Genomic DNA, 25,730 nt, shown 5'->3' with positions numbered 1-25,730 from the left:
GGCTCAGACATTCCTCATGATGCCACAAAGTCGCGGACTAATGTACCTGCTACGACATGCACGGTCAAGTATATTGTTCGGGCCCTCTCAGCACTGCGAGACGACATTCCTGAGTGATGAGTCACGGTGCAGGCAGTGCCTCGTGCCCTAATCTCTAATAACCTAGGTCATTAGTGGTTTTACGCGAGAGTGGTTTCCCATGTTTGGCTGTCAGGTTACATTTCTAACACCACCCCTCACAGACCTGCTATGACATGCACATGAGTCATGCTGGGTTTTTCCGAAGACAATGGCACTTTCATGTTCTACATTCCTATTGGCAGATACAACAAAAATACTCTGTTCCTAATGGTTTTTCCAAGAACAGGCAGGTCCGAGGCTATAAAAGGCCGCGATTAGCTGTCGGAGCTTCAGTGTGTTCTTAGAGTTTGAGTGAGCTAGTTCGTGTGTGAGTTTCGCTGCTACCACGATTTCTACCGCCAACGCTACTTCGTGTTCTACAGCTCCACTTCATATTTTTCTGAGCTATGTTACATGTTTCGTTAACATTGAATGTTTCTCAGCTTTTTTGTAGGTTATCAGCTAGCTAGTTTTTTTCTCTGCACACTTATATGTAGGTAACCAGAAATTTTTTCAGTTTAAACTTTTATCAGTATCTACTTTAAATATTCTAGCATTTTAGGGGTGTGAATTAGAGTAGTTTTGAGGTTATCTAATCAATAATTTTTAGTTAGCATTGAATATTTTTCAGCTTTAACTTTTATCAGTACTTTAAGTATTCTACCATTTTTAGGATTGTACATGAAGGAGTAGCCTTGAGGTTATGTTTGCAACTTTTTTATTTAGTAACAATGCTAGTAGTTTAGGTTAGTAAGCTTGAGGGCTAGAGTTTTAAGGTTATGTAGGCAAATTTTTTATTTAGTAACATTGCTAACAGTTTAGGTTAGTAAGCTTGAGGGCTAGGGTTTTGAGGTTATGTTTTGCAACTTTTTCGTGTTGACATCTAGCTACATTGTATTCTTAATTCTTTTGTTATAGTTCTCCGTGCGTCGAGCTACCGTTGTGTGTTCCGTACGTTGAGACCAGTCTACCGACGTGATGATGGCGTCTACTGTTCAGAAATGCCGTTTCTGCTCTGCCTCCTTCACGGCATATAAGAATTATTGCTACCGGCACGAGCGACAGTGTGCCGAGAACCAGCACCGTGACTACCAGCAGTGCCACTTATGTGGAAAGACGGTCGCACGCAGCGATAAGATGCAGCAGCACCTTGCATTATGTGCTGGAGCTGTTGCTACGACATCAGGCATGCGGTGTAGCTTCTGCTATAAGGCCTTCGCCCGTGCTGATTTTGCTAGACGACATGAGAAGTCGGCTTGCGGTCTCAACCCAAACCGCATAGCACATACCTGCGACAACTGTGCTAAGGAGTTCGCCAGGGCTGACAAATTGAAAGCCCACATCAAGGTATGCAAGGGGCCTGCTCCACCTCCAACAAAGAAGCAGAGAATGTCAGCAGTTAAGCCAGCAGTACTGCCTAAACCATCGACCAGCCGAACAAAGGTGGTGACCGGCGCGGGTTTGGCCAATACCCACGGCTTCATCACCGCCGAAGTGGGATTCAAGGGTAACTTGAAGACATATGTCGCAGTAAATACGTCAAGTTCTTCCAAGGATATCTGTACGTACCTGGACTCCATCAAGAACAAAATAATAAACCAACTTGTGGAGGATATTGAAGAGAACGGACCACTGAAGTTTAATATCGTGCTCGAGTGCGACTATGAAAAACCAGTAGATGTCAGTGAAGACAAGAGGGCCTTCAAAACCATGAATGTCCCCCTCTACGCAGTTCACGAGGTGGAGGAAGCAGTTGCCGAGTCCATCTCCAAGATCTGCAAGGAGGAGGAAGACTACATGGGGAAGTGGTCCGGATGGACTTTGTCGGCCATTAAGCGACTTCAACTACGAATAAACAAGCTCGATCCACTCCGTGCCAGCTCCTACATCGAACTACCTACTTCCATCAAAGACAAATACGCAGTGATCAATCCGCAAAATCTTGAAGACCACGTGTGCTTTAAGTGGTCAATTCTTGTCAAGTATGTGGAAGGATGGAATCCTGAACGTGTCAACCAGCGCTACCATGACTTGGAGGGGAAGTTCAACTTCAACAACATCGAGTTTCCTACTCCAATCAGGCAAATACCGCTGTTTGAAAAACAGAACCCCGGAGTCTCCATCAACATTTACAGTATCGACGAAAATCTGAATGTTGTTCCTGCACGAGTCGCTCCTGAAGAGAAAGAACATCATTTCGATCTGCTGCTCTTGGTCAATGACAATTCGTCCCATTTCACCTACATTAAAAATTTTTCTGCCCTGGTTCGGTCCCAACTCACTGCACATCATGACGCTATCCACGTATGTAAAAGATGCTTCAAGCATTATGATGATCGGGATAGGGTTAGCGGGCTCACCGGTCTTCAGTGTTTGGAAAAACACAGTGAGCTCTGCAAACAACATGCTGCTGTTCGAATGGAGATGCCACAGCTTGATGAAAACGGCCAGCCACCTGTACTTCAGTTCAAAAACTTTCATCACAGTGACAAGATGCCCATTGTGGTATATTGCGACTTTGAAGCTATTCTGGAGAAAATCCATACGTGTCACCCGAATCCTGATGAAGCATACACGCTGCAGTACCAAAAGCATAAGGCATACAGCTACTGCATTTACGTGAAAGCAGATAACTCCATCATTCCTGCATACCTCACTTCTTCACTTCCTTCACAGCCTGAATTGTATCGCGGTTGTGACGCAGAAGATAAATTCATATCCCGCATTGTGGAGATTGGACATGATGTTCAGAAAATATTTTCTACGTCTGTTCCTATGACTCCGCTCACACATGCACAGAACATTGCTTTTCTGCAAGCAAGGTGTTGTTGCTACTGTGGAGGAAAGTTTGGAGGGGCTGTAAAGAAAGTTCGTGACCACAATCACTTCACCGGCGAATTTATTGGACCTGCATGTAATAACTGCAACCTTCTCAGGCGCAGACCGAAAAAGTTGATTGTGTTCTTCCACAACCTGGCATACGATCAGAACTTCATTATCAGGAAGTTGGGGTATGATAGTAAAGACATCTTCATCATTCCGAATTCGGAAGAGAAGCTGATAACTTTTTCCAAGAAGTTACATGATAAGTTCAGCATTCAATTTGTCGATACCTTCCGTTTTATGAGTCGGGGTCTTGCTTCGCTCGCTGAGTTCTTGCCTGCAGACAAGTTTGTCAGTACTACTGAGTTTTTCGCGCCTGATGAGTTGGAGTTGGTTACCCGCAAGGGTGTCTTCCAGTATGATTTTGTGTATTCTTTTGCTCGACTAGATGATACTAGTCTTCCATACATCGATGATTTATACAATAGTCTGACTGATTCCATGATTTCAGAGATGGAGTACGCACATGCGGTGAAAGTCTGGGACAAGTTTCAGTGTGCTACTTTGGGGGAGTACGCTGACTTGTACCTAAAGACGGATGTTCTGATTTTGGCGGATTTATTCGAGAATTTCCGTTCCATATGTTTGGAGACATACAGCCTAGATCCGTCTCACTATATTTCTTGTCCAGGGTTCGCTTTCGATGCGATGCTTCGAACCACAGGTGTACAGCTAGAGCTTCTTACCGATTATGATATGTACATGTTTGTGGAGGCCGGTATTAGGGGGGGAGTAGCGCAAAGCATTAAACGTCATTGCGTAGCCAATAACTCCTACGTACCAGAAACACATGATGCATTCAAGCCATCCACATTCCTGGAGTACATTGATGCAAATAATTTGTATGGGTGGGCGATGTCTCTGCCGCTCCCCATTCGGCATTTCCAATGGGCAGACACATCAATTGATGTCGTGTCTGTCCCAGATGATTCTCCTACAGGCTACATTATGGAGTGTGATGTGGAGTACCCTCCCGAGCTCCACGAAAGTCATAAAGACCTGCCATTTCTCCCCGTAAATCAGTGTCCGCCCGGCTCAAATCAATCAAAGCTGATGACAACACTTGAAAATAAAGAGCACTACATTGTCCACTACAAAAACCCACAGCAAGCGGTATCTCATGGGCTGAGAGTGACTAAGATACACCGAGTCCTGCAGTTTGAGCAGTCGGCATGGTTGGAGCCCTATATTCGGCTGAATACCAACAAACCGGAAAGCAGCAACCAACGAGTTCGAGAAGGAGTTCTTTAAGCTCGCTGTGAACTCTACATTTGGTAAACTGATGGAAAATAAAAGGCGGAGGCTCAAAATGGAGTTAGTGTGCTCTGAGAAGAGGTTCAAGAAGTTGGTGTGTCGTCCGTCCTTCAAGGACCGTACAATGTACGAACCGAATTTGTCTCTAGTCCACCTTAATCATGAGACCATCATTTTCGACAAGCCGATTTATGCCGGACTGGCCGTACTAGATCTTTCAAAGACTCTCATGTACGACTTCCACTACAATACAATGAAACCCCGTTACCATGACAATATTCACCTGATGTATATGGATACAGACAGTTTTGTGTATGAGATCCAGACAACAGATTTTTACTCAGACCTCAAAGCCGACCCTACACTGATGGCTAAATTCGACACCAGCTGCTACCCTTCCGGCCACCCATGCTTCTCCCCCATCAACGGAAAAGTTGTCGGTAAATTCAAAGATGAATGTGGGGGAGAAGTGATGGAGGAGTTTGTAAGCCTACGGGCCAAACTGTACGCCTACAGGTGTGGTGGTAAGAGCGAGAAAAAGGCCAAGGGCATCCAGCGATGTGTGGTCAAAAACCACATAACATTCGATGATTACCTGGATGCTCTGAAAGACTACCGCACAATGAGGGCAGACGTTAGAGCAATTCGCTCCCGTCAGCACATACTCTATACTGAGTACAGTAATAAGCTGGCCATAACGTGGGAGGACGACAAACGACTGATCTGCGAAGATGGTATCCACACAGTCCCCCACGGATATGTTGGAGGCGACGAATAATTTTTTTTTGTAAAATAGTTTTTGATTTAAATAGTTTGGCAGTTTGGTAGTTGTTTCTATTTGTTGTATAGTTTTTCTGTTTTGTGTTTTATAGTTTTCATTTTGTTGTACAGTTTATGTTTTTGCTGTACAGTTTCCATTTTTGTTGTACAGTTTTCCATTTTTGTTGTACAGTTTATGTTTTTGATGTATAGTTTCCATTTTTGTTGTAAAGTTTCAGTTTTTTGATGTGTAGATTCTGTTTTTGCTCCATTTTGGTTGTGTAAAATATGTTATTAATTTAGTAAATACAATTTTACCTACATATTGTTTATTATTTTTAATATAGAACCAATATCCCACGAGTTACTGATACTTATAAATGTCTTACAGAATGGTGAAATGCAATTATACACAAACATTAAAATATCTGCTTCCATGCAGCTTTTAAAACACGAGTACGCAAACATGATAAGAGAATATTACTTGTGAGTTAGGACTCTGAAAAATTTCTGGTCCGCTAAGATGGAGTTATAAATGTTTTTAAAATTATCATTACTTTAACTATCGCATCCACAATGACAGTATTGATAACATATATTTTAGTTAAAACCTATAAATGATATGTCTTTATGAAAAAATGATGGTTACAACAATACAACAAAAATTACTGGATTTTTGTGGATTTTGGCTTATAAGGTTCATAAAAATGTTGGTAGAGAGTTGAAACTCGGCCTTATATACACTAACGTACTTAATAAACCTACACCTGATGACGACGTCCATCAGATGAAATCAAGATGGCGGTCTCCACTAAATAAGATGGCTGCCTCCGCAGACAACGATGGTATATATTTTTTATTTTGATATTAAATTTATTTTAAAGAATGTGGTGTAACGAAAAATTGTAACAGGAATGAGTGGGGTGTTCGATGATGATGTCATTGTAACAGAGGAGTGGGGTGCTAGATGGTGTATTCGTAATTTAGAGGTGTGGGGTGTTTGATGCATAGGTTTTTAATTAAAATTCTATTAAATAATATATTTTTTATTTTATTTTAAAATTTTGAATATTTATTTTTTTATAATTTTTTTCCATTAAAATCGGATAATAAATAAGGATTTTCAAGATGGCGGATGAAACTCGAAATGTCGGGATGTTCTAGAAAACAAAATGGCGGATAAAAACTAAATGGTCGCCGGAAGTGACGTAATCCAAGATGGCCGCCGGAAGTGATGTAATCCAAAATGGCCGCCAGAAGTGACGTAATCCAAGATGGCCGCCGGAAGTGACGTAATCCAAGATGGCCGCCGGAAGTGACGTAATCCAAGATGGCCACCGTGGCTCCCCGGCTCCCCCTCCCCCCTCCCCTGCCACAATATGAACTAAATACACCTACTTATGTTAGTAAATGTTCTGGTTGGTCTCTGTCTAGTATAAACCGATTGGATCTAAGAATTAGTCATTTCGCGCCCATGCAGGGCTAAATGATTATAAGATTGCTGACCTTCGCAAGTGATCCTGTATTAGAATAGAAATTATGTAATAAATATTATGTTGTAAAATAACTTGTGGTGTTTTATTTCTCGAAACATACACTTTTATGGTATTTAAATTAAATTTATTTTTAGCTTGGTCCAGGATCGTACCAAGGACTTTCGATCATCTAGTTAATCAGTAAATTGTTCGCAAATTTATTTAATGATTTTTGAACTTTTTTCTGAATTTCTAGGTTAATTATTACGAATTTCCAATATGGTGGTCTTGATGGCTTATAGGATGATGGTAGTAGACGATTTAAAGTCTCTTTAAGCATTTTGAACATGGATTATTGAAATTACTATTTTTTACATAAAATTAAACAATATTCCATCGATCGAGTATCGAACGAAGGACAGGAATTGTTCGAATCAATATGTACATTGATTGCCAATTTTATTGGTGAATTTTGGATTTCTTTCCCGAATTTCTAGCTTAATAATTACATGATTCAAAGATGGCATCCAAATTCCAAGTTGGCAGGTGTCACAGTAATAATTAATAATATCTGCACTCTGGTGGGTAAGAATTCAACTAACATGTCGTCAGCGCACTTTCGCAAACGAAAACAAAATGGCTGTCTCCAGCGGACGAAGACATGATGGCGGACATGACAACATACCAGCTGACTATATATACCTTTGTGTTGGTGGTAGGTCAGTCTGTAGGTGGCTTCTGTGGAGAAAGGATCTGATGTATTTTTTTGCTCTTAGTGGTTTTGAACCAAGGACAAAAAATCGATCTAATCAATCGGAATTATAATAAGTTAATATTTGATGAATTTAGGAAATATTCCCGAATTTTTAGCATTGAAATTACAGATTTTCAAGATGGCATCCGTAACGAAACATGCAACATTAATAGGATCCAATATGACGGTCATAACATAGTGTAAGGATGACATTTTACTCAACCAAGATGGCGGGTGTAACGAAACATGCAACGTTTATATAATCCAAGATGGCGACCATAACAATAAGTGCAACAGTAATTTTTAAGATTTTTAATAAATTTTTATTAATCAATTCGATTAAATATTTTTTTTAATGATTTTTAAAATTTTTCCTGATTTTCTAACATAAAAATTACGGATTTTCAAAATGGCGACTGTAACGAAAATTGTAACAGTTATGACTTAATACAAGATTGTGGTTCTGTCTCGAACAGGTAGTGCTATTATTACTTAAAATTTAAAAAAATACAAGTCCCAATATGCATGTTATTTTTTTATATACCTTATTTAATTCTCAGTCTGGTATATGTATCGATGGCCGAGCGGTTAAAGGCGTATGTTTTCCAACCTAGAGATCAGAGCTGAGCTGGTTCGAATCACACCGCTTCCAATGTATTTTGTATAAAAAATTAAAATTAATATGTCAATAAGGACCATAATAGCTCTGGTAGTTAATGGAACATCGACATTATGTGATGAGACACAACGACGCTGGCGCTCTCTAGGAACAAACAGCAGAAACAAAGTTGATGGTATCTAAGATGGTGGCCTCCAGTGGAACAGAAAAAAAATCAAGAGCGATGCTGTCGCTATCTGGGAACAAACAACAGAAACAAAGTCGACGGTATCCAAGATGGCGTCCTCCAGTGGAACAGAAAAAAATCAAGAGCGACGCTGTCGCTGTCTAGAAACAAATTACAGAAACAAATTCGACGGTATCCAAGATGGCGGCCTACAGTGGAACAGAAAAAAATCAAGAGCGACGCTGGTGCTGACTAAGAACAAACAACAGAAACAAAGTCAACGGTATCCAAGATGGCGGCCTCCAGTGGAACAGAAAAAATTATTATGTCGTCAGAGACGAAAATTTCATCATAATGAGTGGGTCGCTCGATTTAAAGATGGCGGATCCAATATGGCCGCCGGGGTCAAAGTCAAGGTCACGGTACTACTTGTCCCGTTACGCTGTGCCCCGTTATGCTGTGTCCCGTTACGCCGGACCCTTTACGCTCATACAAGATGGACGCCGTGATGTCACAATCCAAGATGGCGGACCGACAATCACAATCCACCGCCTGACGCCTGGCGCAGGACCGGCTATTACACACTACTGTGATAATATATTAAAGCCAAATTCAAGAATATCCTCCATACTTTGTAAAATTTATGGACTCTTTAAAAGGAAGTTTGAAGAAGATGAAGAAACTTCTACGTCTATGATTTCGAATTCTTACAGTAATCTGGGTGAAGACGATGACTTTTACGATGATGGCGACAGTGAATCTGAGACTGGTGACAAAAGCAAAGACTGTGATGAGGCACCTAAAGCTGTGATGAAGCCCTGAGTTCGAATCGATGGAAACAGTGTGTTAAATAATCATGATCAAGATTATGATAAACACTGAAATGATAGTGATCTTAAATATATTAATAACAAACATTTCAGGAAGATGACAATAGCAGAATAAATTGATTATATGTCACGGGAAGATCATAACATATTGATTGGTCGCCTGAGACTGTTGGTGGCATCGGTTCATGGAGGAAATAACTCGCACATCGACGAAGTAGCCTCCATACTTAAAGAACTGAGGGAGGCTGGCTGCATGCAGTAACCACTTGTTTAATTGAATGTGTTTAATATTGAGGAACTAAACAATTGTTTAAATTTCATAAATTAAATGTTTTATTTCTTGCAATCTGATTTCTAACTAAGACTTAGTTCTCGTAATACGTCTTCCTATTTTTATTGTTCCTCCAAATGTGCTTATTTTTTATTGTGCTTACTTTTCTTTGATTGTGCTTCCTTTTCTTTGATTGTCCTTCCAATTTGCTTCCTTTTCGTTGATTGTTATTCCATATGTGCGTCCATTTCGTTGATTGTGCTTCCTCTTTCACGAATGTGCTTCTGATTGTGCTTCCTTTTCTCGGATTGTGGTTTCAACTGTACTTCATTTGGTTGATTGTGCTTCCAAATTTGCTTCCTATTCGTTGATTGTGCTTCCAAATGTGCTTCCATTTGCTTTAATTGAGCTTCCGATATTCCTTTTTTTTTCGTTGATTGTGCTCCCAAATGTGCGTCCTTTTCGTTAAATGTGTGTTCCTGTGTGTTCATCATGTGTACAGTGTGTGTTATGAGTGTCCAATGTGTGTACTGTGTGTTCATTGCGTGACCTGTGTGTACTGTGGGTCCATTGTGTGTCCTGTGTGATATGTGTTCAGTATGTGTACTGTGTGCACTGTGCGTCCAGTGTGTGTACTGTGTATCCGGTTGTGTGTACTGAGTGTTCTGTTCTTTTGTTGAATGAATGTGTGTCGTTTCGTTAAATGTGCGTAGTGAAATTTGTAGTAGCTCTGAATATGTAATGATTCAAAACCACTTGTTCTTAATAAAACATTTTTTTCGGATTCTTAGTCCTTTAATAAGTCAAAACATGTTTTGTTGGTCTAAATGTTTGTAATTAATTTTATCAATACTTTAGGTCTGACAGTTCGAAGACTCTGTCTTGACTGCTTTAAATATGTTATCTTAGCTATCGACGAAGAAGGTCTTGAGGTTCGGAAATGTATGGTATATACGTCTGTCATTGTTCATGACCTGGTCTCGTGGTTCGAAGACGTTCGTATAACATTGTACATGAACTGGTTGGAATGTATTTCATGCATAAAAAAATAGGCTTCCGTGTTAGGCAGCGCGTCAACATATTTAATTCTTCAGACGGGTATATTGTATAGAGTCTTTTTCCGTAGAGTAAATGATTAATAAACTTCACAAAAGGTAATGGGAAACAGAATTAAAAATATTTTTAGATTTAGTTATTATTTCTGGCCGAGAATCAAACCAAAGACGGAAATCCATTGCGTTAATGATTATTTTAAAAAAGTTAATTTTTTATAAATTTTGGAATATTTTCTGAATTTCTAGGTCAATAATTACAAATTGAGAAGATGGTGGTCATATCGACTTATAGGGGGCTTGTATATGAGGAACTTATGCCTCTTAAAAGACTTTATACTATATTTAATTGAAAAGGTTATTTTTTGTAAACAATAAATTGTTTTTCACATCACCCAGGGATCGAACCAAGGACAGGAATTGATCTAATCAAACAGTACATTAATGATTTTTTTTTTAATTTTGGAATTTTTCCCGATTTTATAGCTAAATAATTTCGAATTTTCAATATGGTGGTCATAACAGCTTACTGGTGGCTGGTATATGAGGAACATAAGCCTCTTGTATGATTTTGAACATGATTGATTAAATAAGAGTATTTGTTTTACATAAAATTACCTTTTTGCATTGACAAAGGATCAAACAAAGGTCAGCAATCCATAGAACCAATCCATATGTTAATTGTAGATTTTAAATAAAAGTACGTTAAATTGCGTGTCCGGTCTTCGTATTATAAGTGTCTTTGCAACAGGAGAACACAAGAATTTGCTCTTTACCGAGGTTAGAAGGAACACATATCTGGCGAGTACTGAAAGACTCGCTCACATTTTTTTGTTCATTTTGTCGCTTACTTACATTCCTCGTACCACTCCCTGATGCGAGGCAGGTGCAGATACGAGCAAGTCCATTCGGCTAGCGACTTTACAAATGCGTTTCTTTTCAATTTCCGGCAGCAGTTTTTACAGTTCTGTCAGCCTCATTTGTCAAGTTAGGAAAGAGATGAATTTAAATAAAATTGGGGAATATATTAAGTAGCATATACGACCAGTTTCAACCACGTTTAAAAACGGTATGTTCAATATTACAGAAAAATAAACTTTAATGAAACATAATTGCTTTAAACATTTTATGTTAACTTCGTTTGCGAATATGAACTTTAATTTTTTTGGTTATATACATTAATTTAATGACAGAGTAAAATGTGCTTACTCATTTTTAAAACAATTTTGGAGTGTTTTATACCATGTTAAGGAGTAAAGGCGGATCTTTTAATGTAACATACGAACCACGCGCAGCACTGTTGGGAGGGTTGACAAAAGCTAAAGCAAAACAAACAGTATTAAAAAAGTTTTAAAATTTAACAATAGTAGAATTAATAAATGCAATTTTTTACATTATTTAAGGTAAAAATATAAGTTAAAAGCCTTAATTTTTGAAAGTCAAAGCAACTCTATATTTGCCTGGATCGGCAACTTTTAAAAATCCAAACTTTCAATGTTTTCTTTCTGAATATCCAAGGCTAGCGTTCAGAATTTACTTTCTTGAAACCGTTATAGGAGTGCGAGTTTGAAGCGACGTTGCGCTCAAACCTCGCTGGGGGAACGATAGCATCCTCTTAACCTTGTTCACGTTTGCCATTGTCTTGTTGGAAGTTCTGCTTTCGGCGACTCCCACGGGAGAAGTCTTTCCTGCTCTACGACCATGCGCTAAACCTGTTTTTCCAGTCATAGACGTAACTCTGCTTCCAGCCAAAGAAAAACCTAGGTGTTAATGAGATCAAACGTATTGAAGTTACGTGTGCTAGCCAGCTCCACACATGCTTAAGTAATTAATCTTACAAATACTTTATACGACAGGAAACACAGCCCGTTCTGCGGGGGAAAATAACCATGTGCACTTTTCCTACCAGTACAGGTATTTCTACCAAAGAAGAAATGTAGACTAATCAATCTTCCTGTTGGTTCCCGAGTGTGAAGACGTATTTAATTTTTCTTTTTTTAGTTCTCATACACCTGCGGGCTTTACTCACTGCATTGTGGTTTAGTATCACCTTTATTCGTAAGAATACACGTACATGGGTTGCAAAATCATTAAAACACTAAATCTGCAAAACCTTTTTTTAAAATATCAAATCAGTTGAGCTCATAGTATATTTTGTAAGTTGTGAGGTAAACTTCATGACAGAGGTTTTTAAAATGACATTAAAATTCAGTAAGCTACTTGATGTTCCAACCAAAACAGAGAAAAAATTATTTTTATGAACAAATACCTATATTTAGTAAGGTCGCCAAGTCGTTCCAAATAAGTATTATTACGCAGTAAAATAAATACTGACACCGACATTATATTTTTAAAATTTTTACTCTGGCTTGAAACAACTTCACGTACATACATTTACTACTTTTCAGGATATTGAGGCAGCTTAAATTCTCAAAACAGAAAAAATTTAAGAAGTAGAAATCTCTTGGTTTATTTTTAGTTTTTTGATTGTTGTCTGAAGGTTTTTTTTTTTTTTTTTGCTTATGGTCAAAATGAGGTTATAAGAGATGGACAAATACAGTAAAAGCTAAATATTGAAGGGGATTAAGAAAGAAATCAGCCATTAATAGAGGTAAGATTGCATCGTGAATATCGCTAAAACCGAAATAACAGCGAAATTATGTCACTGCATTGCCAAACGCCGAAATGGAAATCAATGCACCGCCAAACATCGAAACGGAAGTCAATAACACCACATAACACCGAAATTCAGTGAAATTCAAATAACAACCTTATTTTAGTTATTAAAATAAACAATTAATTTCATATTTTTAGTTCTAGTTTTTATTTAAAAACCTAAATTGGTATGTACAAAGTAAAAACAAAACATTATTTAGTTTCTATCTATGACTTTTTTCAAAGTAAAGTAAGGAAAAGCAATTTATAGCTGATACCATACAATCATGGGTAAAGGCCCATAGAGAAATACCATAAAAAATGTACTTACATGGGTAACAATTCTGTGCTTTTAAAATTTAATTTTTTTACTAGTCAATGTTTTAGTTGCTTATTTTGTTTAACATTCATCAATACCTATATGTAATAGTATTGTTTAATGTACACATTTGAAGTGTCTTACTACGAATTGTTGAAGCAGTTGATAAATGTAATTTGGTTTGACATGCACTTATTTTTACACGTGTTTTAATTATTAATGACGATAAAGACGAAATCCATTATTTTTAATGACGAAATTCGCGTTTTTATAACACTTTAAAATCTTGGCTCTAGCCATGACCTATAAAATAGAACCGTTCTATCATTTGTCTGCAATGAGTTTGGAAACTGATTGACCAGGATTAGAACACAATTCATTTGCAATGTAATTCCAATGTCCTAACATTTTGTCTGCCGACTGTAACTTTCTCGAGAAGTTTAAAGGACACACCCATAGTTTTGATATTGATGATTACATTTATCTTTCTAGGTTCTCATCCAGACAAAGGATATTTACGTTTAAACACACAGTAGTGAGTCGTCAATTTAACGATATTTTTATTTAATTTATTTACTCATATTTAACGCCATATACAACAGTGAAACCTTTGTGACTTTGAAAATTTTTAAAGTTCTGTTGAATAAACTCACCAACATTAAAAAAAATTGCTAATAACTATTTTTGTTCTGTTTGGATTAGTATTGACGATCCATCGCGCTCACTGCCTTGTATTTAAATAAAAGGAAAGGCAGAATATTTTCCACTCTCTCTAATAAACTTACCCGAGATTATACCCAGCACTTTTCGCATGACTCACATCTGTAGTCTGTTGCTTGATATCAGAACACGATCAATATAGAGTCACTTTTGGGACTGTTGTTACAGAAGGCATGAGGATTATAACTGAAGTAACAACACATGCAGGGTTGGTTGCAGGGAGAGAGAATTAGGGAGGAGATGTATATCCCCCAGAAGTATTCATAAAATATGTGAGGTCTCGGTAAAGGCAGTATGTTATTTTGGGTGAAGTAAGGCTGCAAAGACAAAGTAAGTGATGAATGTTGACAATGGTAATGTAACGTTACGTGAACACCAAAAAAATTTTAATTTTCTATATTTCTTAAATTCCTCCCAAACAAAGAAAAATATTACTTTTTTCACCACTGAATTAATGCCTCTAGCCTTGTACACCGATGTTCTTTTAATGAGCGAACTGTATTTACTCCCCCAAAACACGTGGCTTCAGTTACTTCAAGATACATCACGCAGCAGTCAAACTGATGACAAAACAGTTATGATATCAGCACGAGACACAGTGAGGTCATTCCCCACGAAATGAAATCCTTGTTGCGCCAGTGTTACGAGTCGTATGCTGTAACCCAGTCACAAGTTCCAAAGTATTTACCACATATTTGGGCTAGTGATTCGTAAAAACTCCGTGACTTTTGATACGCACAAGAGCCAAATTGGCATTTCGAGGTAGTAAAAATAGCTAAGGGACAAATTGTTATAAATCAGAACGCACAATATGCGAAGAATGCTTAGTAACATTTAAATCATACAAAGTTACGTTACAACATATTCACCCACCGATTGATTATGTTATCATTAAATTTATCTCCTTTTTCGGTTGTCGAAGAAGTAATTGGGAAATTGGGGAGATTGTACAGCACAAACGATGCCAAGCAATAGTTGTATACAGAAAACCTACTAGCGTATGCTCGTTAAAGTGGTGATATAATAACTTAAGGCCACGCTGACCTCGATATACGAACACGTTTACTTACCGAGTGGTTGTTGTTCGTCCGCCACTGCGCCCCCTTCCTAATAAATTCACGCTCTGCAGTGTTAACGAAGCAGGAGGACATGAAGTGCCTCCATATGTGTTCATCGCTGCCGATGGGGATCAAACCAGCAAATATTTTATATATAACGCCCAAAACTTTTGGCGGCTGTCATAGCTTGCTATGCCATTCCATTAATCGTATATATATTCTTTGTAGTTTTCAGCGAGACTAGTGCAGATTGTTCTGGGCCTAGTCACCCGTAGCGGTTTCGGGGTGTGTAAACCCCCCGATCTTAGATGTGAGCGAAACAGACCAGCGGAGACCACCGAAGGAAGCACCCGATCTACGATGACGTCACGCCCGACTCCGCTACCATCCTGCACCATCACCACTCCATCCACGCCGTTGGTGATATGGACTTAGAATTACGTATGAATATGTTCAAGTGTAAGTCACTGTGAAGTTAGAGTTAAGAAGATACGTGGAACTATCATGGACATCAAATACGCAATGCGTGTAGCCTGAGTACAGGCGCTCCGGAAAACGTTTCATCCGTGCTCTAGTCGAAAAACGATTTAATGAAACATGGCTAACAAATTACAGCGAAAATTACAAAAATTACGATCGTCAACTGGTTTAGTTTCCAGGCGGCGAACGCCTCTGCAAAGGGGTTAGAAAAACTGGTGCAGCTTTGCGAAATGGGATTGGAAATGAATAGCGAATATATTTAAGTGTATATTAGGTTTGTAGTAAACTAAACTGTAAATAAAAATGTTTTCTCACGAGTTTATATTTTTTAAATGACCAAATGGAGAATACTTTACGAATGTCTCTCGTATGTTCGTTCGAGCCAATCAGCTCCTCCAACTCGCGCGGAACTCCGTGCGTTGCTTGCAGCATTGCGTTCGTGTAATCCTGATTTATTTTTTACCTTTTTATAAGATAAACTTGAGTTTGATGTGTTAAAAATTAAATCCTCGAATGTATTCGCTCTTTTTTATTATTATTGGGAAATTGTAGGTATTTAAACATATAGTTAATTGTAAATAGTTGGTTTAATCAGTTGCATAGGAAATTCTTAAAATTTTTTGGCGAATAATTCACAGACGTTTCAGACAACATTGCAGTCGCCATCATTAGGAAGCTGTTTCCTTTAGTAAGTAACTGCTCCCTGATGATGGCGACTGCAATGTCGACTGAAACTTCGGTGAATTAATCGCCAAGGACGCGGCTACAACCCAGAAGCCAAGCTACTTGAGACAATGGCCGTGAAATCCTGCGAACATTTTTAAAATTGTTGTTACAGTAATTAAGAATTTTTATTTATACTATTTTTTTTGTTCGTGTAGATGCTGTCACTAAATGAAACGTTAGCTAGGTCAGGTAAGCAACATTGAAAATTCTGTCAAATATTTTAAATGTATAAAATCTCCTAAAATTATTAGTTTTCTTTAAATTCCAACCCTGAATTTGTTCGTGTGAATGGTGTAATTCGGATACCTTCAGGGTCCGGTGAAACGTAGGTTGTCCTCGTTCGTCGGAACAAAGCCACAGCGAGCCGTGGTTCGCAGGAGATTGTGATTGTGTTAACCGCACCTTTTGGGAGGCGTTTTTTTAGACGTACTTTAATTTAAAATATGCAATACATTTTTTTTCTTATTGCCAGGCATTTTTTACTACGTGATTTGCAAAAAAAAAAAAAAAAAAAACCACATAACACTTACACAACATCCATACATAAACGTACCCGGTTGGATATTTGAAAAATAAATTTTTGGCTATGAAGCAAATTTCTCTAACGAGGAAAAATTTTATAGGGTATATTTAATTATAGAATATTTGGAAGGTTTGTGCCACGAGAGGTTGTTCAGATACTTAACCAAAACATTTCTTGAAGGTGATTCTTTGCAGAATTTGATGTATAATAATACGAATTATCTCAGCCACTTAACTATAACTCTATGAAGCATGCATTAAGTATTGCCAACGTTCTAGGCGTTGTCTCTTTTCCACGTTATATTTGCATGGGTTGTTCGCTGAAACGATGTGTGATAGGCTGTTGCAAGAACAGGACAATTTTATTTCTTAGTTTATAATTCTCAACCGTAGTTAATCATACATTTATAACGTTGAATGACATCAATTTTGCATGTACTTAATAATATAAATCCTTCCTATATGATTTTGATAAAGAGAGAGGCTATAGTAAAATATTTGTTCATAAGAATAATAACTCCTTACCATAACACATTCTTTTGCAGATCTGAAATAATATTCCTAATAGATTTTGATATTTAAAAATAAAAATTTTAAAACTGATTTATATAAGTAAAGCTATTTGCGGTTAATAAATGAAATATATGTACGGTTTTTTACCTTATTAATATATGTACAAGGCATGGCAAATTCAAAGCTGCAGTGCAATTTTATGTTTGCGATTTCATATTCCATGGGATTACCGCTGTTGGCAATAGTTTATGAAAAAAAATTATTTGAATTAGTAATATTGTATATTAATAAACATTATTTGGTACAAAAAATTAGTTCTGATGGGAAAAAATTTAATACACGTAATATAATACTGATAATTGAATTTAAAATTAATCTAAGTAAAAGTTTTTTTAACAGAGTGATAGAAGTTAAATCAAAATTTCACTTAAGATTCTCTTAAAAAATATTTTTAAATTAAATGGTCAATTAAAAACTTAAAATTACCTTTTTCTTTATTATGACACTTGAGTTAAAAATTTTCTGGAGTATAAAATTATGTGTGACTGTTTATGGGAAAATAAATATGACTTATTTTCACAAATTAATGTTTCCATAGAAGCTGACTGGTAACGATATGTAATTTTTATATTTTACAGTCAATTAATAGTTGTAGAAATCAATTGTTTAATTTTTTTTATAAACAGAAATAAAACAGAAACTATAGGTATGAGCAAGCTTGGTTTACATTCCATTGCATTATCACATTACATATGAGGTGGTATTTTTTTTTGAAATACTGAATTTTTGTTATTAGGTATACATACAAAGCACGTATAAAAATAGTAATAGTTTTTATTTAATTACATTATTTATGTTTGTTTGACACAGTTGAACGATAGCACTGTTCGTAATCTCCAAAAACCCTAATCATTATTTAGAGTCTTGTTACCATATCTATATTAAAAGAAACTACTTTCTTCTCGGCATTCGCATACCAAGAAGGGACTGTGAATTCTTCTGAACAAACGACTGTTCTCCATTTCTCAGAGAGGAATAAGTTATCCATGATTTGTGTCCATTGTGTTGGTTCACATATAGGATTGCCAGCGAAAATCAAATACTGAAGCTCGTCGAGTTCGAAAAAGTAGTTCAGTAATGTCATGTTCTTCCAACTGAGACCTGCATATTGGGCGTCGTTTCCCGGAATAACTCTTGGGTTACTCATGTCCAAGTAAACTATGTCCTGCAAATAGGAGAAATGGTGTGGTGTCAATGAGTGGACCGGATTTTCGTTCATCAAGAGAACAGTAAGTTCTGGGTTGTTTTGAAATGCATCAGGATGAAGGGTCAGAATGCTGCTGTTTTTTATAACAAGACTACCAAGGGAACGCGATAGTTCAAACATTTCTTTTGTTACTTTTCCTAAGTTGTTGTTATGCAAGCTTATAATATTCAAGTCCTTAAGGGGAAATAAATCTGTGTTGTTTATCGTTATAAAATTGTCATGAATGAATAAGCTAACTAATATGTTTCTGTAAAAATACGATTTGGCGTTAAAAGATTTTAATCTGTTGGAGTTAAGTCTTAATGTTTTGAGAGAACTCAAATTTGTAAATGCACCATCCTCGATAAACTCTATCTGGTTAAACCGAAGATCGAGCGTCTCTAATCGGAACAGATTTCCGAAAAGCGTTTTATTAATAGAGACCAGGTAGTTGTGATGTAGATACAATAATTTTAGCAGTGGGGTATTTTTAAAAATTTCGTTATCAATCACACTTATTTTGTTTTCAGATAAAGTCAACGCTAGAAGAATTGGACAGTCAAAAAATGTTTCTTTAGATAAAAAAGTAATGCCGTTACCTTGCAAATCAATAATCCTTAAGTTCAATTTTTTAAAAGCAGTATTGTTTGGGCAAGTTCTGTTTATAGAAAACCGTTGGGTAGGACCAGCAAAATGTTTTCCAAATGCCTCCTTATCACCAACATTTGGTGAATCAACACTATAAGTATTTTTTAAACTGTAATTTTCACCCAAGCATGTATAATTACTTTCGATTATCATATTCCCTTGCAATTTTAACCCACGAATAGAAAACAAGTATGCAAATGAATACCAATCTATTTTCGCAATGAAGTTGTCACTGATATCTAAAATTTTCAGCAGAGCTAATCTATGAAACAATGTTACATGGAAGTTCTCAATTTTATTGTAGGACAAATTCAGTGTTTCCAACTGTAATGTGTTAATAAATAAATCTCTCGGTAGAATGCTTATTTTATTTAAGGAAATATCAATTGAAATTATTTTGGTGAGGTTTTGAAACGCGTTTTCACTTATTTTTTCAACTTGATTTTTTGTAATTTTAAGATTTACAAGGTCTGAGAACCTACCAAATGTGTCATAAAAAATTTCCACAAGCAACGAATTTTTGATAGTTAATTCCTTAAGTTTCGTAACGCTAAAAAGTAAGTTACTCAAGCTGGAGTTTATATTGAAGCCATTAAGCGTAATTGATTGTAGTTTATTTAAGTGATTAAGGCTTGAATTGTGATGAATAGTAAACAGAGAGCTGTTATAAAATTGATTTATTTCAAGAAAAATTAAATTACGCTGAGCAAGAAAAGATTCATTGTGTAAATAAGAAATGCCATAAAAATCTAGTAGCAATACTTTTAATTGAGACAACGGGGCAAAAGTATTTGGATCATAAGAATTAATTCTGTTACCTTTAAGTGAGAGAAAACTTAGCTTGGTTAAATTCATGAACAACGAAGGTTGCAGGTAGGTTAACATGTTGTGTTCTAATTTCAAAACAACTAGACTTTCCAAGAAATAAAATATATCATCTGGAAGACTTTTTAAACTGTTAAATGATAAGTCTAAATGTTTTAAAAATGCAGAATCATGGAAATAATTTTTTGGAACAAATTTTATGCCGCTATGTTGAAAGAGAACACATGACAAATTTTTCAAGTTCGTAAAAATGTCAACAACTTTAACAACGGAATATGAGCAATCCATTGCGCGGGCGCATGTTACGTTAACGACCACGTTTGGATTGTCAAAGCGGACAATAACTGTGATGTTTGCAATTATTTCACATTGTAACCGATCAAAATGGTTTAAATTTTTTGTGAAGTTTTCCAATGACATTGTTTTATTTGAAAAAGACTGGTATACAATGCTTGGTGTACGCGTAGGAGAATTATAGTCGGTTAATGATTCGAGACGTTTGAATCCCTGGTCGTATTCGGTGGTTTCATACTTACAAATTATTTTAATAGTTTTTCTTGGATTAAAAATAGAAAATAACAAATTTCGAATGTAATATTCGCAAGCACCACAACCTATAATGCTAAGAACTTTCAAATTCTTAAGTTGAAATATTTCATTAACAAGAGTAAAATTTTTCCAGTCGAAATCTGCCCCATCAATATAAAGTTCTGTAATAAACCCCTCTCTTTTAATAAATTTTACTGGAATATTGACTCTGGTATTTCCGGTGAGACTAAGATTTAGGAACTCTAAGGAGTGATATAAATTAGCATCGTGGATACTAACCACACTTACATTGTTAAATGAGAAGTCAATGTTATGGAAGATACCAGAAGAACGGTTATTCCCCAATTCTGAAATAAAACAAGCTTTTTCAGTGCTAATGTTATTATAACAAAAATTAGTGAGTGTGTCGAGTACATAATATTGATCTTGTTCAACCAATGAAAAAGGGATTGTATTAAGATATAAAGATTCTATCATATTAAAAGAAAAATCTACTATGTATTTCTTCAACAAATCTTGAAATGTGTACTTAGAAAGTCTCTTGAGCGAATTGTTGCGGAACAAAATGAACTGCAGTTCATGCAAATTCGAGAAAAATGATGGATCCAAATCGGTTATATAATTGTGAGAAGCCTGAAATAGAACCAAGCTTGAAATATTTCGTAGAATATTTCTTGGAAAGTGTGCCAAATTATTATGTTCCAAATCTAACACTCTCATATTTGTTAGATCACCAAACACCGTTTCGTCGAGCGACTTTATGAAATTATTGTTTAACAGAAGTTTGTCCAAGTTGCTCAAGCCAGTGAATGTTTCACGGTGTATCTCACGGAGTTGGTTTTTACTAAGATCCAAGTATTCTAAATATCGCAAGCCTTGGAATAGTTTTTGTGGGATGGAACTGATCCTGTTGTGAGAAATGTCTATAGCTATCAAGTTCTTATTGTCGATGAACGTGTCCTGATGGAGAGAACTAAGTTGGTTGTTGCTGAGAGATAGAAAGACCAAGTAGTGCGAGCCGTGCAGGAAGCGACTGCTGATGCTTGCAGTCGCACAGTGGGTGATGTTGAGCTGCGCCAGGCGCGGGAACCGGCTGCACGCGGCGCTCCCAGGCGGCGCGCAGCCGGCGACCCGCAGCTGGTCGTCCAGGGCGGGCAGGTGGTTGTTGCTGAGCGACAGGCCCGTGAGGCCGGACGGCAGGTCCGAGGGCACTTCCTGGAGACTGCGGCTCCGGCAGTCCGCGGTGAGCGAGCGGGACGTGTTCCTGAGCGCGCAGCTGGTTCTCGTGTCGGCGCCGGCTGCCAGCCGCAGCAGCACTGCAGCCACCACCAACACGGACCGCTGCATCGCTCCTGACGGACACAAAAATTCTTACTTAGTCCATACCGTAGAGAGTCAGGCATTGCTTTCTGTCCACTCTACATCAATTAGCTTATAAAATTAGATCTCTCACAATTAATACCAGGCATTATTGATTTACTGTCATGCAGATCCTTCTAGGAATGGGGGCTAATAGATAAAAACATATTTGCATTATTTATATGTTTTATTTTTTTAATTTACAAAATTCACACAATCATAGCAAGTTTTTCTAGAAATTCGACATTAGTGCGACATTTTAACTTTACTAACCACATTATGAAATCGAAAGCAATATATAAAGTACAAATAAAAGGAAAAACAAACATAAAAAAATTAAATGCTAAGTATTTTTAAAAGAGATCAAATATTTGTTTTTCATTGGTTGAACAATATTTAAAATTTTAAATATTTGATTAAAAGAAAAATGTACATGTAACTTATGTACGAATTCTTTTTTTGGAGGCTTTATATTTGTATATTTTTCTAAATGATTAATATAATCGATTTTATTTTATACATCATTTTAGTACAAATAAATTTTTTTAAAAATATATTTTTTTTTATTTTTTGTTGACAGTGACATCATTAAACATGTCCAACGCCCTACAAGTCGGGCAAGTTGGAGAGGAATCGGCTGCACCATGTTGTAAGGAAACACACCAATACTTTTGAAGTAATTTCTGAAAAAAACATGGAAACCTTTATCCTCCCAAATGCGAGTTCAACATTTCACTATTGCACCTCCCCTGATTAAAAGTTAGCTCACAATAAGCTAAATAAAATGTCTAAAGCCCTAGGAACACTGCTTTAAATTTCCCTCCTGTAAGCCATCCACCTGACTTTGGTACATTCACCACTGTATAGATAGAAAAATTAAAAAGAAAAGTGAACAGCTTCATGCTCCAGACTGTCATTCAATATGCGAAAAAATTCATGCTAATTCTGGATGTAAATGATATCGATATATATTCAGATTTATAATCTCTCATATTAAACTTTTTTATTCCTACCAAGGTACAAGCTAAAAATGGATAAACATTTTAACTTTAAAAACTGTTTTTCTATATGGATCCATTTGTTGAAAGTATTATTTGAGTAAAGTTAAAACAAAATTGAGATATTTAATTTATTAGATAAATATAAGAAGATAAATTTGAAGATAGGAAAACAATATTGAATTGTACTATTAACAAACCATTCTGAAAGGAATGCAGGTGACATTTGGAATATCGAAGATAAAAAAATGCATGCACATTAGTTTATCTCGATATTTTATCTCAGGTTTACTGAGATTTTGGTTACCTCTTAGGGGGCCAAAATTAAAACATCTGAAGGCAACAGAAGTCTCAAGTGCAAAAGAAATATAACAATTGCCTCTGGGTTGATTATAAATAAATTTCTTAGAGAGAATAACATAGGATAATAGGAAAATAGCTGGAAATGGGAAATAATTGCTTTAGTTCTGGATACTTTGCAAGCAACCAGAATGTACTGTTTTCCTCAATTAATACAAATCTCTGAAAATTTACAACGACTATGAAAAACCTACTTAAAAAACGCATCTTATTTAAATCTTATTTATAAAAAGTCTTTAGTAATCTTTCATCAGCCCCAGAACCAAACAACTAAGTTATTATACAAATAAATAGCTAGAGATAAAAATATATTAGCCATAACCTAGTCTTTGTAAGTCTCTGAAATTGCTTATATATTTAGCTTCTTTGCCTACAAATCCTTAAATCTTCCAAAATAAAGTTTTATAAATGTAATATAAACCCAAAGTCATCAGCTACAAAAAAACTCTGTTCTTCGGGATGTGCGAAGTGTGAACATTTAATACACGCAACTGGTGATGTGTCATAATACTGTACTGGATTAAATGTATCAAACGATTCTTGATCAATGCCAATAAATTATTACTTAATAAAGCAAGGGGTGTACATAATTGCCTCGAACACACCCTTCAAGATGCAAACAAGAAATTAGCCAATATATCACAACCTGATAACATTCACAAAATATTTGCAGATCTCTGCCTAAGTATAATAAGTTTGTGACGAACAAAAAAAAATCATAATTTATAAATCATGGTCTCTGCCACTCAGATATCATGTGCATTATGTCTACAAGCCTGGACAGGAAATACTGAATCATTTCGTTGGATCCGACTCGTTATTAGACCTATCATGGAAATGTAATTATTTTGGTCTACAAACATTCGCACCAGATTGTACGGTGCTATCAATGTCACAGCCGATGAGCACAAGTTAAAATACCAGCTTGAGTCGAAAGAATCTTTTGCGTCCGAAGTCCCGACAGACAAACAGTGAAGGACAAGTTACACTGGATGCTTATGGGTTAATAAAATCCTTAGTTTTGCTTCTCCTGAAAAAGTACTATTACAAGGGATGCCTATTTAAGTACACTCCAAATTGGCAAACAAAGATTGTGAGCAAAAACATGAACTTCATAAAGGATGATTTAATCATTGGACCACATCACCTTAGATAGACAGGAATATCGTCAGTAAAAAATACTGGCAGGATCTTACTTGCTCACTCGGTATCTTTACTGGTTGCATGGAAGTGGACCGCCCATCGTGCACTCGTGACCAATCCTCCTAGGCTCGCTGCGACGGGCGCTGCATCAATCCTCGCCGCAGTGGCGGCCCTAGACCTTGCGGGACCCCGGGGCCCATTTCCTTTCTAGGGGCCGTAATTCAGTACAACCATACAAGAATGACCCAGATTTAAAATTTAATAGAACCAACAGTAAGCGTTGTAGAGTGTTGGTTCAAGGTCACAATTAAAGAGTATCCCAAACAGTATTATATAAGCGCTTACGCTTGCAGCGCGAAAGAATGGCTCTTTCCCCAGTTAGTAGAGTGTGATCCTGTAAACTTTATTTAGCAACAGAATGGTGCCCCTCCCCATTGGAATATCTTTGTACGAGAGTGGTTGAACATCGAAGTCCCTGACTGTTGAATTGATCGAAATGGTCGAGACGACATAGATATTTTTCGCTGGCCTCCACATTCTCTGGAATTATGCAATGCAATTTTTTTCTTTTGGGCTTTTTATAAAATATTGTGTCTATGTTCTACTGCTACCTAATGATTTGTCAGAGTTGAGATACATAAATGAAGAGGCTATTGTTTCCATTACTCTGGATGTGTTAACCAAAGTGTGGGACGAATTGGACTTTAAGTTAGATGTGTGCCATATACTTAAAGGTGCATATATTGATAATTTTAATGAAAAACTAGGTTTATTTACCTTCAATTCGATGTATGATTTGTTGCAAATAGTAAAAATTAAACTGTTATAAATGCCATTAGAAATATGAAATTCTTTTATGGACGTCCTGTATTTTGGGGAGGGCCTGACCGGGTGCCTGGGAAGGCAGAAGGAAAATCCCCCAGAGAAAAGGAAGTTTGGGGGGTCTACACCGAAAAATACGAAGATTAAACTGTTTGAAACAACACTAAGACAACCAGGAAATAAAATTAAGATTAAAGTTTTTCTGATTGGGCTAAAAGTTTTACAGAAACTTTCCTGATAAATTATACTTGGGTTAGTTTTTAAAAAAATGCTAATGATCGAACTCTGTAGAAATTGCATCAAAACACATGACAATGAATTTAAGATGCTATTTCAACACATTTCCTATACCTTAAAAATTCATGATCAAATGTATGAAGTAGATTTGATTTTAGTCTAAAGATTATGATTTTTTTTTTAATTGTGTGGGGGGGGGGGGCGTCATAACTTGACCCCTTACTTAGGCCTGCCACTGGTGGAGGAGCAAAATATACACTTGTACTGGTGCACATAATCAAGGGGTCTACAATTAATAAAAAAAAAATAATCGAAAATTTGGCATTTATCAATTTTACATAAAATATTTTGGTATTGATTTACGTAA

General features: G+C 36.6%; 1 protein-coding gene across 1 annotated transcript; it reads right to left on the bottom strand.

Moving 5' to 3' along the window:
* Positions 1 to 16,594: 16,594 nt before the first annotated feature.
* LOC134540612 (protein slit-like) lies at positions 16,595 to 24,864 on the bottom strand. Its single transcript, XM_063383452.1, has one exon. The coding sequence runs from the start codon at positions 21,789 to 21,791 to the stop codon at positions 18,093 to 18,095; it is 3,699 nt and encodes a 1,232-aa protein (XP_063239522.1). The 5' UTR covers positions 21,792 to 24,864; the 3' UTR covers positions 16,595 to 18,092.
* Between the last annotated feature and the right edge of the window lie 866 nt (positions 24,865 to 25,730).

This window comes from Bacillus rossius, chromosome 1 (genome assembly GCF_032445375.1).
Source record: "Bacillus rossius redtenbacheri isolate Brsri chromosome 1, Brsri_v3, whole genome shotgun sequence".
In the NCBI taxonomy this organism is placed as follows: Eukaryota; Metazoa; Arthropoda; class Insecta; order Phasmatodea; family Bacillidae; genus Bacillus; species Bacillus rossius.
Note: the sequence above shows the minus strand (reverse complement) of the source record. Positions and strands in the feature narration are given on the sequence as shown.

Coding starts and splice junctions, on each gene's coding strand:
- LOC134540612 (XM_063383452.1), bottom strand. CDS start 21,791: ATGCAGCGGTCCGTGTTGGTGGTGGCTGCAGTGCTGCTGCGGCTGGCA.